Raw genomic sequence first — 13593 nt, 5'->3', positions numbered from 1 at the left:
TAAGTGTTGGAACACAGGGGACTGGAAGAATGCTAATGATGTGCCAATATTTAAAAAGCATAAATGGGCCTGTCAGTCTGATATCATTAACAGGCAAGATAATGGAGTGGCTGATATGAGACTTGATTAAAAAGAATTATAGTAGGGTATTATAATTAATGCTAATCAACACGTGGTTATGGAAAATACATTCTATTGAACAAACTTGATGCCTTTTTTTTTAAAAGAGTTAAAGTTTAGTTGATAAATGTAATAGAGTTGTAATATACTTAGACTTTTGTAAGGTATTTGACATGGTACCTCATGATAATTTAATTTAAAAACAAGAATATAAAATTAACCTGGCACACATTAAATGGATTGAAAACTGGTTAACTGATAGGGCTCAAAATGTACTTGAAAACAGGAACTCGCTGTTGAACAGGTGTATTTCTAGTGGGATCCCACAGGGATCAGTTCTTGGCCCTACACTGTTTAACATTTTGTTAATGACCTGGAAGAACACACAAAATGATCACTAATAAAGTTTGCAGATGACACACAAATTGTGGGAGTAGTAAATAACGAAGAGGACAGGTCACTGATGCAGAGGGACTTGGATTGCTTAGTAAGCTGGGAACAAGCAAACAATATGTGTTTTAATATTACTAAATGTAAATATATACATCTAGAAACAAAGAATGCTGGCCATACTTACAGGGTGGGGAACTCTATCCTGGGAAGCAATGACTGAAAAAGATTTGGGGGTCATTCTGGGTAATCAGTGTGGACATGAGCTCCCAGTGCAACTCTGTAGCCAAAAGGGCTAATGTGATCCGTAAATGCATAGGGCACACAGCCACTGACTGCAAATGGAATGCATTTTACCCTTCTGTTGCAGACATATATGTTCCTGGAAGTTTAAGATATCACAGGGAAACAGGCATAATGATATATGGAAATGCCATTATATTTTTATACATCTCACCTCATATGACATGGAAAAAAAGTTCTGACACCAGCTGAAACTCCTCACCCCACCAGGAAGGGAGAATTATTAATGAGTTTACTGCGGTGAAAATGATAAAGGAAAATGGAGGCTAAATGTCAGGAAGAACTTCCTGAGTTAGGTTTGTGAGGATGTGGAATATTCTCCCAAAGCAAGTAATGGAAACCCTGTTGTTTGTGAAATTTAAAACAAAACTGGGTAAAACGCTGGAGAATACATGTTCTCAGCAAATCCATGGTGAGTTGCAATTTTGTTTGCAATATGACTTTTGCAAATTTTAAAATGTAGTTAATCCCAAATCTTTTTTATTGAATAATGTAACTACTGTATGTTCCTCTTTAGTGATTTTTATGTCTGTTATCCTGAACTAATTAGAACATAATGGATACTTAGACTAATGTGCTGGATCTCAGATGCCATGTATATCAGGGGATATGTATTTTTGAACGTATAAATATATTTTAAAAGAAAAGAATTTCATTTTGCTCCTCACAGTTATAATTTAATACACAGTAGGGTAGTAGAATGAAGTACTGCAAAAAACAAAATTAGAAAATTGATTTTTTTTAAACTAGCAAATGTGTTTTCCAGAAAAACTGTAGTAATGTGACATCACATTACTACATTTTTTCTGCAAAAAGTTTTCTGGAATTCTGTCCTTTTCAGATATACCTTTAAAGTGATTTTAAATAGAATATTACAACTTTTCACTTTTCCCCATTTGACAATGTATTACAGAGACTTTGTAATTTAATTTGAATAAAATACATTTTCTTAACGCTGAATTAGTATTTTAGTTACATTATCAATTAAATTTTACATTATTTTTAATTTATTGTAATTCATTGTGAGTATTATTATCATCATTGTACTAGTTATTATTATTTTAAAACTTATTTTATCTTTTTCCATTTCTACCAGTGCTCCAGATATGGAACTAACTCCTGATCAGCTAGGATAATTAATTACTTCTTGGAGCAGCTAGTCCTGGAACCCACAAGGGGCGGGGCAATTCTTAACTTAGTCCTAAATGGCGCACAGGATTTGGTCCAAGAGGTGTATAAACGAACCATTCAATAATAGTGATCATAATGTAATTCAATTTAACATTCTTGTAGGCAGAAAAATACCAAAGAAAGGATGCCTTCCGCACTCACTGGTACCAGAAAGTGGAGCAGCCTGGCCCCAGCCCGCTCCACTCCACCAGCTCTCAGCCATGGAGTGGAGCTGGCTGGGGCTGCATCACTCCGCTTCCCACCGCTGGTGAGTGCAGAGGGCGTCCTTTCCTCAACCTCCCTGCACTCATTGGCAGTAGGAAGCGGAGCAGCCAAGCCCCAGCCAGCTCCACTCTGCCATCTCCCAGCCATGGCGCTTCAGTTCCCGCTGCAGGTGAGTGCAGGACCTTTCCCCAGCAGCCCCCCAGCGACACGGCTGGGGCCGGGGCAAGGAAAGTGGAGCAGGCTGGGGCCGCATCATTCCACTTCTCACCGCAGGTGAGTGCGGGGGGGAATCCTTTCCCCAACCTCACCGACGATGGGAAATGGAGTGCCGTGGCTGGGAGCTGGTGGAGTGGAGCGGACTGGGGCCAGGCTGCTCCACTTCCCTCCACTGCCAGTGAGTGCCTGTTGGGGGGGGAGGGTGGATAGGGGTCGGAGCAGTCAGGGGACAGAGATTGGGTAGGGGGTGGGGTCCTTGGGGTGATTAGGGACAGGGGTTTCTGGAAGGGGTGGTTAGGGAACAAGGAATGGAGGGGGCAAAGCAAGTTTGATATAGCGCGGTCTCACCTATAACACGGTGAGATTTTTTGTCTCCCGAGGACCGCGTCATATCAGGATAGAGATGTATTAAGAGTTCTTTGAGAGTGTCAAAAAGCATGCGGACAAGGGTAATACAATTGATATAGTGTACTTGGACTTTCAGAAAGTCCTTAACAAAGTCCCATACCAAAGACTCTTAAATAAAATAAGCAGTCTTGGGAAAAGAGAGAAGAACTTCTCATGGATCAGTAACTGGATAAAATATAGGAAGCAAATGAAAGGAATAAATAGCCAGTTTTCACAATGGGAAGAAGTAAATATTGGAGCCAGTGCCATTGAACATATTCATAGATGATCTGGAAGAGGGGGTAAATACTGAGGTGGCAAAGCTTGCAGACAATACAAAATAATGCAATATATTTAAGTCCAAGACTGACTGCAAAGAGATACAAAGGGATCTCACTAAACTGGGTGATCAGGCAACAAAATGGCAGATGAAATTCAATGTTGATAAGTGCAAAGTAGTGCACATTGGAAAACATAATCTCAACTATATATACATCATTATGGAGTCTAAATTAGCTGTTACACTCAAGAAAGAAATCTTAGAGTCATCATGGATAGTTCTCTGAAAACATCCACTCAATATGCAGCAGCAGTCAAAAAAGCTAACAGAATGTTAGGAATCATTAGGAGAGAGGTAATAAGGCAGAAAATATCATAATGCCACTGTATAATTCCATGGTACTTCCACACCTTAAATACTGCATGCAGTTCTGGAAAAGATACAAGGAAGGACACAAAAAATGATTAGGGGATGGAACGGCTTCCATATGAGGAGAGATTTTCTTAGAAAAGAGATGATTAAGGGAGAATGATAGAGGACTATAAGATCATGAATGGTGTAGAGAAAGTGAATAGGAAAGTGTTATTTACCCCTTCACATAGCACAAGAAGGTGGGGTCACCTGATGCAATTAATAAGTAAGCAGTTTTAAAACAAACATAAGGAAGTAGGTCTTCACACAACACACAATCAACCAGTGGAACTCATTGCCAAGGGATGTTGTGAAGACCAAAAGTATAACTCGTTTTAAAAAAAGAATTAGGCGAGATCATGGAGGATAGGTCCATCAATGGCTATCAGCCTAAATGGTTAGGATGCTCCTTAAATGTCAGACTGGCAGAAGCTGGGATTAGACTACAGGGGATGGATCACTCAATAATTGCCTTATTCTGTTCGTTGCCTCTGAAGCACCTGGCATTGACAACTGTCAGAAGACATGATATTGAGTAGATGGAACATTGGCCTGACCCAGTGTGGCCATTCTTATGCTTTTAACCTTCTTAACACAGCCTGTCTTTTTCCCCAGGCATTTAGGAAAGAAATGGAGTGAAGATTTGAGGAGTCTTATTTTTATTATGCCTGCCATGAGTGGTTACTGATGGATTTTTATTTATGACAGTGGATGTGCAGCCCATTGTATGTAATTTGTCCTTTTTGGTTATTGTACATTCTGGTATTGTTGGACTCTCATAGGCTGCAATCAGAATCAGAATCATTGTGTTAAGTGCTGTATCACTCACAGACAGGGCCCCAACTAGGAAGAACATAAAATCTAATTTAATGTGAAAAAGAATGTTAATTTTGGCTGCTCATAAAACATCTCCTAAACAAAGTGTGTGGCGAGAAAGAGAACTTTTACCTCTGGAAGCTTCAGGTCCCTGTAAATGAATAGATCCTATGTAATCCCCATCATTCAATTTTTTTTTCCCTAGTATTTACCTCACTTGCTACCACCATTGTGCAACATTTCCTTCTAACTTGTAAGGCAGGACAAGTCACCTCCAAAGCCATCATTAATGCTTGTCTGTGAAGAGCTAGCTCCTGGAGGAGTGGTAATTGATTCTCAAGATCAGTGCTTCAGTTCCCACAAATAGCAGATCTCTCCTACAGTCTTATTACACCTCTGTTAACCTCAGAGAGCAATGTATTTTTGCTTTACAATCAAGCCTGTGAGTTCTTATGATAAGATAACCAGATCAAGTGAGCTAAGAATTTTAATGGCTTAGCTCAGGAGATTCCCAGGCTAACATTATCAATTAAGTCATTTCAGTAATGCCTAGAATTGCATGTCTGATTTATTCAGAAGCCATAATTATAACAAATGTTTAGAGGTAAATGATCTTTCAAAGTTCTTGTTATTAAAATGGCTTTATCTGGATTTCTTGTTTTCTCCTTTAGGTTTGCTATCTTTCTTACAATGGAAAGGCTGGTTATCTATCTATTGGTTATTAGCACTGCTGTGAAGGCTATGATGTGTCCAAAGCGGTGTATGTGTCAAAACCTATCTCCATCCTTCACCATCCTCTGTACGAAGACTGGGCTTCTCTTTGTGCCCCCCAGCATTGACAGGAGAACAGCAGAACTAAGATTAATGGATAACTTCATCACCACACTTAGAAGAAAGGATTTTGCAAACATGACAAACCTTATTCACTTGACACTATCAAGAAATACAATAAGTCAAATCATGCCTTATGCATTTTTTGATCTTAAAGGCCTTCATGCATTACATTTGGATAGTAACAGACTGACTTGTATCAACGAGGATCATTTCAAAGGTTTAATTAATCTTCGCCACTTAATACTCAGTAACAATCAATTGAACTTTATTTCTCCTGGATCTTTAGATGACTTTATTGAAACACTTGAGGACTTGGATCTATCATATAATAATCTTGTTAATATTCCTTGGGATACAATTGGAAAGCTTTCTAATGTCAATACAGTCAGTTTGGATCACAACCTCATTGAGTTTGTTCCAGAAGGAATCTTCTCAAATCTTCACAAACTTGCTCGATTGGACATGACATCCAACAAATTGAAAAAAATTCCCCCTGATCCCCTGTTCTCCAGAATCCCCGTGTATGCTAAATCTAAAGGGTCTCCATTGTCCTCTCTGGTGCTTAGCTTTGGAGGGAATCCTCTACACTGCAACTGTGAATTAGTGTGGCTGAGACGCCTTACCAGAGAAGATGATCTAGAAACATGTGCCTCACCACCAGAATTGATGGGCAAGTACTTTTGGTCCATTAAAGAGCAGGAGTTTGTCTGTGAACCTCCAATGATAACACATCGAACGCCAAAACTGGTGGTTATGGAGGGCCAGAGTGTCTCTTTGAAGTGCAAAGCAGTTGGTGACCCGGATCCCTATGTTCGCTGGATTTCTCCCGAGGGGAAGTTGGTCTCCAATACATCTAGGACAATTTCCTATGAGAATGGAACTTTGGATATTTTGACTACTACTTTGACAGAAAAAGGTACATTTACCTGTATAGCATCAAATGCTGCAGGAGAGTCTACAGCTTCTGTTGAACTTGTTGTTAATCCTTTTCCTCATCTTGCTAACAGTACCAACTGTGATAAAGATGCTGAGTCTGGGCCTTCAGACATTCTTATATCTGCTAAATCAAGTTTCCCTAATGAAACTAAAGCTCAGCAAGAGAAGAAGGTTGTGGTTGCTGAGCTGACCTCATCCTCTGCTCTCATACAGTGGCCTTCCCAGCATTATATTCCTGGAATACGAATGTACCAGATTCAGTATAACAGCTCTTCTGATGATATACTAGTTTACAGGTAATCCTATTCACATAGCAATTCAATTGTCATTGTGAACTAACAAATAGGAATAAGAGAAAATGGTTGTATATTTAAAATTCCCTGATAAAATGCCAGATATGTTGCAGGCATTAACTGTGTAATGAAAGGAGCAATGGGGAAATGCTTTTCATAGCCCGTTTTCCATTTGTTGTCTCCCATTACTGAGGAATTATAATAAATATTACTAATAATACATTACCTTCTATGGTGCCTCCCATCCAAGGATCTCCAAACACTTCATAGACAGGAATTAAGCTTTACAATCCAACAGCCTGTATGAGGTTGATGAGTATTCTCCACATTTTCTAAATGATATAGAGAGAGAGGTGAAGTGGCTTGCCCAAGTTCTCACAACAAGACTGTGGCAGAGTAAGGAATTACAACCCAGATCTTCCAACTGCTGGGCGTGGCCATGGACTAATTTCATGAGCTTTAGCAGAGTTACTTGCATCAAAATGGCTCCCGAGGTTTCGAAACAGTTCCATTAACTAGTTAATGCAGGGACTTTGAATCACAAGAATGGTGACTTTTTGCATATGGATAACATTGAATCCATCTATATTTTTAAGCAAAAGATCAGTGAAATATCACTTACATTTTATGCTAACTAAACATGTTTCTGATCCATCTAAAAATATAGGGGAAGAGAAAATATTCAGAATACTAAATGTAGGGACTTGCTTTATGTATCTGTATTATATATACTATAAATGTACTCTAGGGTAACCAGATGTCCCGATTTTATAGGGACAATCCTGATTTTGGGGTCTTTTTCTTATATAGGCTCCTATTATCCCCCACCCACTGTCCCTATTTTTCACACTTGCTGTCTGGTCACCCTAATGTACTCATGAAGATATATATTTCTAATTCTTTGTCTCATACACATTATGGCACATGCCCCTAATCAGTTTCCAGCATTGCATATTTAATTTATACTACTATTTTGGGGATGCACTGGGCTAAATTCAACAGCGTGAGTTGCACATGTAGTTGAAATGGTAACATAGTGTATTTTGCACCAATTTGGCATTTAGAGGCTCCGAAATACCCATTTGGAGGGTTGGGGGGGGCAAGTTGTAAAACTTGTTTGGCTTAACTATTTGACCCTCATAGATGTTGATAGGCATCATGCAGATTGTGTGTGTTTCTGCTCCCATTTGCAGTATGTGCTCTGTCATTCTGTTTATAGTCCTTTTTGCAAATAAATTGGGAAGATTATATTTGAATCAGGAACTAGCATTTGAGCATATCAATCAGTATTTCATACTGTAGATTCCAGAAGGATGACAACATTTCTAAAAATAATGGTTCTAATTCTCCTCTCTCACCAGTTTTCCCGTGTTATAATGCCTTTGATTTCAATTGAGTTATTCCCAGTTTATAGCAATGTAAGTGAGAGGAAAATCAGGCCCAGTAGATTTAAAATAGACTGGATAATGCTATAGAAAATATATTACAGGGAACAGAGCTACACTGAAAAGGGTATGGGATAGATGCTACAATGGGACTTTTTGTACCTCTGATTTCTGCTATTCTAAATATAGTCCCATCAAAAACCTAATGTTTGTTTTTCTTTTAAATATAAATAACTGTTTTTACAAGTCTTTGAGGTAAGGTTTACAGGTGGAATGTTAGAACTTGCGCTCCTAAATCACTTAGGTCTTTTAAAGATAAACATTTTCTAGCCCTATGCAGACAATAAACATTCTGCTGTTGTCATATCCTGATGTAAAATGCAAATGTTTTTCTGCATCATTTGTCATGGGTAGAAAGGTGTAAACTCAAGCTAAGGTTCAATATTATTAATGCCTTTACTCAGCTCTGAGTAGATAATCCAGAGAAGAATGTTGCTGAAAACATTTCCTCAAATGTCTAGTTCTTGCAGGGACCGCAGCATGCGAATATCTATAGGCTTGTATTGCTTATTTATTCTCTTTGTGCCTTGATGAAAACCTACCACTGAGTTCTCAGAAAATTCAGTTTTTGAAAAATGGAGAGCAATGTACTCCATGCCGAGAAGTTTTTAGTGCTTCGTTTCATGAGAAAAATAGTGGCATGAAATATGAACCCCATGAAGTAAATTACAGATAATCAGAATAAAAAGTATAAGAAGTTGGTTAGCTTCAGTGGGCCACGGGACAAATTTGTCCTAAAGTTCATAAGAAAAGTGTATTAATCTTAGACAAGATGCTGCAGGTAGGGGTTGTTTGGGCCGTTATTTATATCATACATTAGAATTATTAGGGAAGGCCTGTAAAAACTGACAGAGTGCAGATAAGCACTGCCACTGGATAGGCCTAAGTCTCCAGTAAATAAGTATCTTTCCTTCACACTTCTTGGTTTCATTAGTGATCTACTTTATGGGTAGTGCTAATTTTAGTAAGGGGTAAAAGTATGTCTGCTGTTGACTAGCTAATGGGAGGTGGTGATTCTGTATCAGCTCTTGAATCTGTGAAACGCTAAACACTGTGAGCTGAATTCTTTGCAAAAAGTTCCCTTTGGCATACAATAGTCATTTTACACCCTTCTTCATCTCCTGGAATAATGGCAAGTTAGATACTCTGACATATTCCAAAACAAGGGGACAGTTTTAAATTATGCCTATTGAGCTTTCTAAATCTTTATAAATATATAAATGACTCATACAATCTCTTTAAATAAGATAGTCTGAAAACAGCTAAATTAATTGGTGCTACTAGATTACCTTGTTCCTAGAAAAGAATTTGTTGGAAGAAATGTTTTTAAAATGTCTTTGCACATTCCTTTCACATTTCACAGCCCAGATCTCTGTAAATGGAGAGGCTCAGTTTGGCCACAAAGCTATCATAGAAATTATGTTTCAAATCACAGAGCAATGATTCAAAATACTAAAATATAATAATCTATAGTATAATAGGTTCCTTAAAGATTGAAATTCATATGTTGTTCAGCTCCCAGAGTGAGTAACTAGCAAATACAGATTCTTAACAGAAGTGTTCTACTGAATTGACAGAGACTGGTAATTGTGCTTTAATTCTGTATGCGTGGTTATCTGAGATATTGTTACATTGTTTGTGCCATGTCATAAATGTTTATGTTTAGTTGCATGGATTAGTCAGTAGTGCAGAATAATGAGAACTAGCAATCTCCAAATACCATGCTAATCCTGTGTGTTCGTGGGCCAGTCACTTAACCATGGCATGATCCCAATCTGTGAAATAGAGATAATGAAAACAGTCTGTTTCACAGGAGGATGGTGAGGATAAATTAGTGATTGTGTGAAGATGTAGAGCTCTGCGATGGACATGTAGTGGCTCCCTGACATTACGCTACTGCACTAGCTTCCCTATTTAATATAATTTTAATGATGCTCATTGAAAATAATTAGGGGCTAAAAGTAAATGATGAAAATACATCCAAAAATATGCAACTCTTCTGACAGTGATGTTGGCAGCAATCAAGAGCCTGATCCTACTTTCTAGCATTTTTTTTTCCTAACACAGAAATAACTCCTGCTCGAGTCCCCACCCAGTTGCCTGGGAACCTCTGGGCACCATTGGTAGGTACCATTGATAGGCATTTTATTTCCTACTCAGAAGCACAGTAATCAAAGAGTTTAAACATGAAAACTTTATCAGGAAGAGGGAAGGGAAATGACAGGGCATCTTGTTTAAACCTTAAATCTTTACTGTTTCTATCACTGTAGCCCCAAGATGCAGGAGTCACAGTCCCCACCTATGTCCATTCTCAAAATGAGCCATGAGCGGCTAATGGGACGTTGTCACCTTCCCAGCTCCCCTCTCACAGTTAGTTGGCTAGGCAGTCCCAAGGAGATACTGAGTTTCAATTGCCAAAGCAGCTCTGGGAATCTACTACTTGACCAGCTATAGTGACATTCAGCTGTGATGCTGGGTTGGGGAGGTCTCAGCAGAGTTCTTAAGCAGATGAGATGTGGGGCTCAGAACCCTTCAGATCTGCTCCCCACAGAACCAAACAGCTGTTCCCCGTATACTCAGCCCTCAGCAACACCAGTGAAAGCTCTCATTTATTAGCCAAACTGCTACTTTGCTCCATCATTTGACTGCTGATTGATTACTCTCACCTAGGTGTTGCTAGTGACCTGGATCAGCTACTCTGCTGTCTACGGATGGTTTCTCAACTAGGATGAGATTTGCTACCTAGCTTTGTCCATACACTGTGGTTTCTGGTGTAGGATTAGATAAACTGCTCTTTTATCATAGGATACAGCTAATACTTTTAGCTCAGTTCTTTTAGAAAAAAAATAGTGCTATAAAGAACAGTACACAGAACCCTTACTATTTAACAGACAAACTCACTATCAGACTGAAATCAATGATTATCTTTTTCTCTTAATTTTTCTTGGGGCCTCTTCCCCAAGCACAGCAAACATTACTCTTCATCAGAGTGACACTGAATCCAGTCATTGTCCAGGCAATACCCAGGTGGTTCACAACAGGGTCATCTCCAAAATATCAGCACTAAGTACAAAGTATAGCCAAATTATTCCCCAGTGCCCCCCAAAACAATCCACAGATAATATGTAAATGAGGCATTGCCTCACTCAGTCAACTCCCCTTGTGTTCCAGGCAGGTGACAGCAAAGAACACAGCTGATATGTAAATCAGGTACTGTGGAGAATGCAGTTGGTATTTAAATAAGGTTTTGCCTCACTCAGTCCGCTTTGGCAGGAGATGCCTGCAGAGAGCCCACTCACTTACCTTCCAACTCTTGTAGGCTTCAGGCCACAGGGCATACAAATATCACTGCTTACATTATGCACAAACTAGCTCTACCTCTCAGCATAATTCTGTCCAAAATAACTGTGTGAATAGAAAGTTAAGTTTAAAGCCACATAAATCAGGAAAGTCTCTTTCTCCTCCCCCCCCCCCCCCGCCAAACTGTATGCCACATTTTTCTTACCAGATCAGTTTCATGTTGGTTATTAATTTCAGAGACCAATTATTTGTCTGTGTGTTAAGGGGAAATTGAAATTATGCCTGATATAGATATCTGTACTAACAGGTGTATCTTATATATTGATCTTTGACTCGTGAGTCAGTTTGCACTGCCTTGGCAAACTCTCATTTTTTTCCCTGGTGGTTGCCACCTTGTGGTCCAGAATCTAAGCTATCCTGTGTTCTAGTTCAAATAGGAGTTAATTCAGGGAAGTCCTATGGCCTGTGTTATGAAGGACATGAGACTTGATGATCATAGTGGTCACTTCTGGCCTTATCTATGACTTTTATAAGCTATGAATCTCTGTAAAAAATAAACAAAAAAACCCCAAAAAATTCTTCCTCATGACTGCAAAACAAACATTGCAAATATGATCCATATGTAAGGCCAGGTCTACTAGTGTGGATGCAGATTATACTCCACAACTGTGCTTTTACTGGTATATTTTATTCCAGCCTCTCCCCACCCGCAGCAAAAAAAAAGCTATAATACCAGCAAAAGTGCAGTATAATTGCATCTACACCAAGGACTTTTGCAAGACTGCTATGTCAGTCAGAGATCACACTTCAACACACCTCTGACCACCATAACTATGTTGGCATAACTGATGCAGTGATCTCTGCATGAGTCTGCAAACAGCCTGAAACAATACCTCTAAGTGAACTGCCCCATCAATATTAATTGGTGATAACTGAGAAATTTAATAACAGTTAATGGTGTTGCCATTTACTTTATTTCAGTGCTGATCACAATACAGAGGAAAGAAAAGGTCCAATCAGATCATGAAGATCTGCATAGTGGATGATATCTCACTTTGGCAACACAGATCAGCAGAGTCCGGGACGAATAACATCATCTGTATTTTTTAGTCTGACTCTTGCTTTGTGTATACAGTATTATACATACAGGCACAAGATAAGATGTGTTGCATATTTCTTACACACCCAAAACTGTTTCTTACATCGCTGGGTGCACTAGGGATCCAGGATAAAGTCCAAAATAAGAGAGAAAGAGAGAGCAATTACAACCTTGCAAAACTGTCATGCATATCTACCAGTCCAGGCACACACAAGCTGTTCACCGTCCTTTACCATGATGACATAGAATAATGTGAAAACTAATTATATTTTACTTGCACATCAAAATGATAATTGCTTATATTTACTGGATTATTACATGCAATTTCAGTGATGTTTAATTTATCGTTTTTTTTCACTCTCATTTGTATTTAAAATATACACATGATGCTTTCTGTTGCCACATGCTTCTAAAGGGAGCAACATGGATTTACACTGAACTTTGGTAAAAAACAAATGAACCATTATATCAAGGAGATGTTTATTTTACTTGAGAGAGTTGCTTATAAATGTTTAACTGAATGTATTATATTCATTTCCCAGGTATCATGTCTGCTTGATGCATTTTGTTGAGAATCTGCAACTCAGCTATTATGTTTAAAATGGCAGTTGCTAATGGTGCTCAGTAGGAAAGGTGTAATTTGAGAGACAATTATAGACTAAAATTGTGAAATATAACAGTGGTGAGATGAGTACTGTTTTCATTCATTAAGCAGAAGGAGGCCATAATTACTTCTCAGTTCACACATACCACCACTATGTTTGCTATTATGGATATACACTGGTGTTTACGGATACTGTATGTGTATAGGAGAAAAATTTTCAAATGTTTCTAAGTCACTTAAGCACTTTTGACAGTTTTACCCTATATATTATGTACATATTAAGCATTAAATGTTCAGGAAGTAATTCTTCCATTGGACTTCAAATTATATTTGCATAACTGTGCATGCAATCAAGTTATAGCTGAAGTCTCCAGTGGTTTAATATTTGGAAATGCTTATTTATTATAGGAAATGCTCCAGTTCTCCAATTCTTTTACACTTAAAATGACTGTTTTAATGGCATAAATTTCTCCACACTCCAGAGTACAGTACTTAGTACATGTTCCAATGGGTTTTGTATGGTTTCATCTAGGGGGAAAAATCAATCAAGCTTTTCACTCACTGGTCCATTTATTTTCTCTGTTTCAGTGGTGTGCCTTTATAAGCAGGAAGATAAATATTTTTCCCTTAAAGATTTGCTGTATGATATTTCAAGCTAACCTTGCTTTTTTCTGTGTAGTATATAGTATATATATTTTTTCTAGGCATCGATATTTTATGTAATGTCCCTTCTGTGACATTTGAGACAAAGCGTGTTACAATAT

General features: G+C 38.4%; 1 protein-coding gene across 3 annotated transcripts in view; it reads left to right on the top strand.

The window, feature by feature from the left end:
* LOC115642983 (leucine-rich repeat and fibronectin type III domain-containing protein 1-like protein) overlaps positions 1-12166 on the top strand; it is a 223718-nt gene extending 211552 nt beyond the window's left edge. For all 3 annotated transcript variants that reach the window (XM_030546720.1, XM_030546723.1, XM_030546722.1), the window contains 2 exons: positions 4990-6384; positions 12108-12166. In XM_030546720.1, the coding sequence (XP_030402580.1) occupies positions 5009-6384; positions 12108-12153 (1422 nt within the window). In that variant the 5' untranslated portion in view covers positions 4990-5008 and the 3' untranslated portion in view covers positions 12154-12166. The remainder of the gene's footprint in view (positions 1-4989; positions 6385-12107) is intronic.
* Positions 12167-13593: the final 1427 nt, after the last annotated feature.

This window comes from Gopherus evgoodei, unplaced genomic scaffold (genome assembly GCF_007399415.2).
Source record: "Gopherus evgoodei ecotype Sinaloan lineage unplaced genomic scaffold, rGopEvg1_v1.p scaffold_48_arrow_ctg1, whole genome shotgun sequence".
In the NCBI taxonomy this organism is placed as follows: domain Eukaryota; kingdom Metazoa; phylum Chordata; order Testudines; family Testudinidae; genus Gopherus; species Gopherus evgoodei.
This window is presented reverse-complemented; position numbering and strand designations above follow the sequence as displayed.